The 1,747-nt window shown below is 46.4% G+C and overlaps 1 protein-coding gene across 1 annotated transcript in view; it reads right to left on the bottom strand.

Moving 5' to 3' along the window:
• RPA1 (replication protein A1, 70kDa) overlaps positions 1-1,747 on the bottom strand; it is a 57,265-nt gene that overhangs the window by 13,220 nt on the left and 42,298 nt on the right. The window contains exon 13 of the mRNA XM_011956307.1: positions 950-1,126. Within this exon, the coding sequence (XP_011811697.1) occupies positions 950-1,126 (177 nt within the window). The remainder of the gene's footprint in view (positions 1-949; positions 1,127-1,747) is intronic.

Below are 1,747 nucleotides of genomic sequence, written 5' to 3'. Positions count from 1 at the left end.
TTTTGTATTTTTAGTAGAGACGGGGTTTCACCATGTTGGCCAGGCTGGTCTCAAACTCCTGACCTCAGGTGATGCACCTGCCTCGGCCTCCCAAAGTGCTGGGATTACAAAAGTGAGCCACCGTGCCCGGCCTTAAACTGTTTTCTTAAACTGCTAATATCGGCTGGGCGCGGTGGCTCAAGCCTGTAATCCCAGCACTTTGGGAGGCTGAGGTGAGAGGGTGACTTGAGGCCAGGAATTTGAAACCAGCCTGAACAGCAGAGCGAGACCCTGTCTCTACAATAAAATAATTTTAAAAATCAGCTGGGTGTGGTGGTGCACCCCTGTAGTCGCAGCTACTTGGGAGGCCAAGGTGGAAGGATTGCTTAAGCTCAGGAGGTTGGGGCCACGGTGAGCGGTGACGATGCCACTGCACTCTATTCTGAGCAAGAGAGTGAGACCTGTTTGTTTTTTTTAAAAAATGTAAAAAACCCAACTTGACAACTTTTTTTTTTAACATTTTTAAAACAGAAAGAAACAATTCTTAAAATGCAAAAAAGCAACAATCTCACATCAGCACACCGTCAGGTTCCTCTGAAGTCAGCGATACTAAAGCTAGAGAACAGATTATCCACACGAAAATAACTCAATACAGGCACTGGCTGTGTAAGCACGATCGCCGCTATCTAAAAACGCCATTTCAAATTAATCCATCTTCATAGCAGTTATTAGCAGACACGTGTCACTGACGCTATGATTGTATGACATACACGAAAGACTGAAATCAGCTGGGGGATCTCAACGCCACTTTCTGGCGTGAAGAAGAGGAAGAATAAGCTCTTCCACACCTACCCACCTGCAGGCTTCCTACCGGGAATGCCTCTGTTTCTACCGCTGTGAGCACAGCGCCTGGCACACGGGACGGCCTCCGTGAACACAACCGTGGTTCTCATCTACCGAGGCTACTTACTGACAGGATCATGCGGTACTTGAAATTGGGAAATTCCGTGTCGCACTTCTCACAGCGGTACAATCCGTTCTGTTGATCAATCACTTTCTTGTTGCAGTCCTGAGTCGGGCAGGCTTGGTACATGCAGTTCTCTTTGCGAAGATACACCACTGTGGCCACAGAACTGAAGTAGTCCGGCTTCGGGAGAAAAGAGTGGCATGAGGCGTGGCGCAGCGAGCCCGCTCGGGGTCAGACTGACAGGCAGTTCAAAGCGTGCCCTTACGTTTAGGTGGTAAGTGTTTATATACGCCAATCCTCAAGATCACAAATGATCACAGGGAATAATTCATTCTGTAGTTTTAGAAATCACATGTGCCAAGTACAAAACCCACGAAAGTAACAAGCCAAGTTCTAATAAGCCAAGTTCTAAGGCATATAATTCCTTAACAATAAGAGTTAATTCTAAATTAGACTGAGTTAATCAAAAGTGAAATTGTTTCCTCTCTGCTGGAAGACTATGAAAGACAAAGATTTGTTTCTCCTGATCCTCTGATCCTCCAAAGGCCACACAGATCTAGGAAATACAGAATGCGGACCACGCAAATCCAGTGCAGCAACGATCAGCCGTTCCTCCCACGTTAAAAACACGACAGTTATTTCTAGGCCTAGATTCACCTTTTCCTTGTTTAGGCCAGGGATCAGCAAGCTCCTTCTGTAAAAAGCCGAATGGTAAATATTTCAGGCCTTAGCAGCCATTTGGTCATACTCTCCGCTGCAACTACAGGCGCACCTCACTTTACTGTGCTTTGCTTTACTGCA

This window comes from Colobus angolensis, unplaced genomic scaffold (assembly GCF_000951035.1).
Source record: "Colobus angolensis palliatus isolate OR3802 unplaced genomic scaffold, Cang.pa_1.0 Scaffold110, whole genome shotgun sequence".
NCBI classification, from domain to species: domain Eukaryota; kingdom Metazoa; phylum Chordata; class Mammalia; order Primates; family Cercopithecidae; genus Colobus; species Colobus angolensis.
This window is presented reverse-complemented; position numbering and strand designations above follow the sequence as displayed.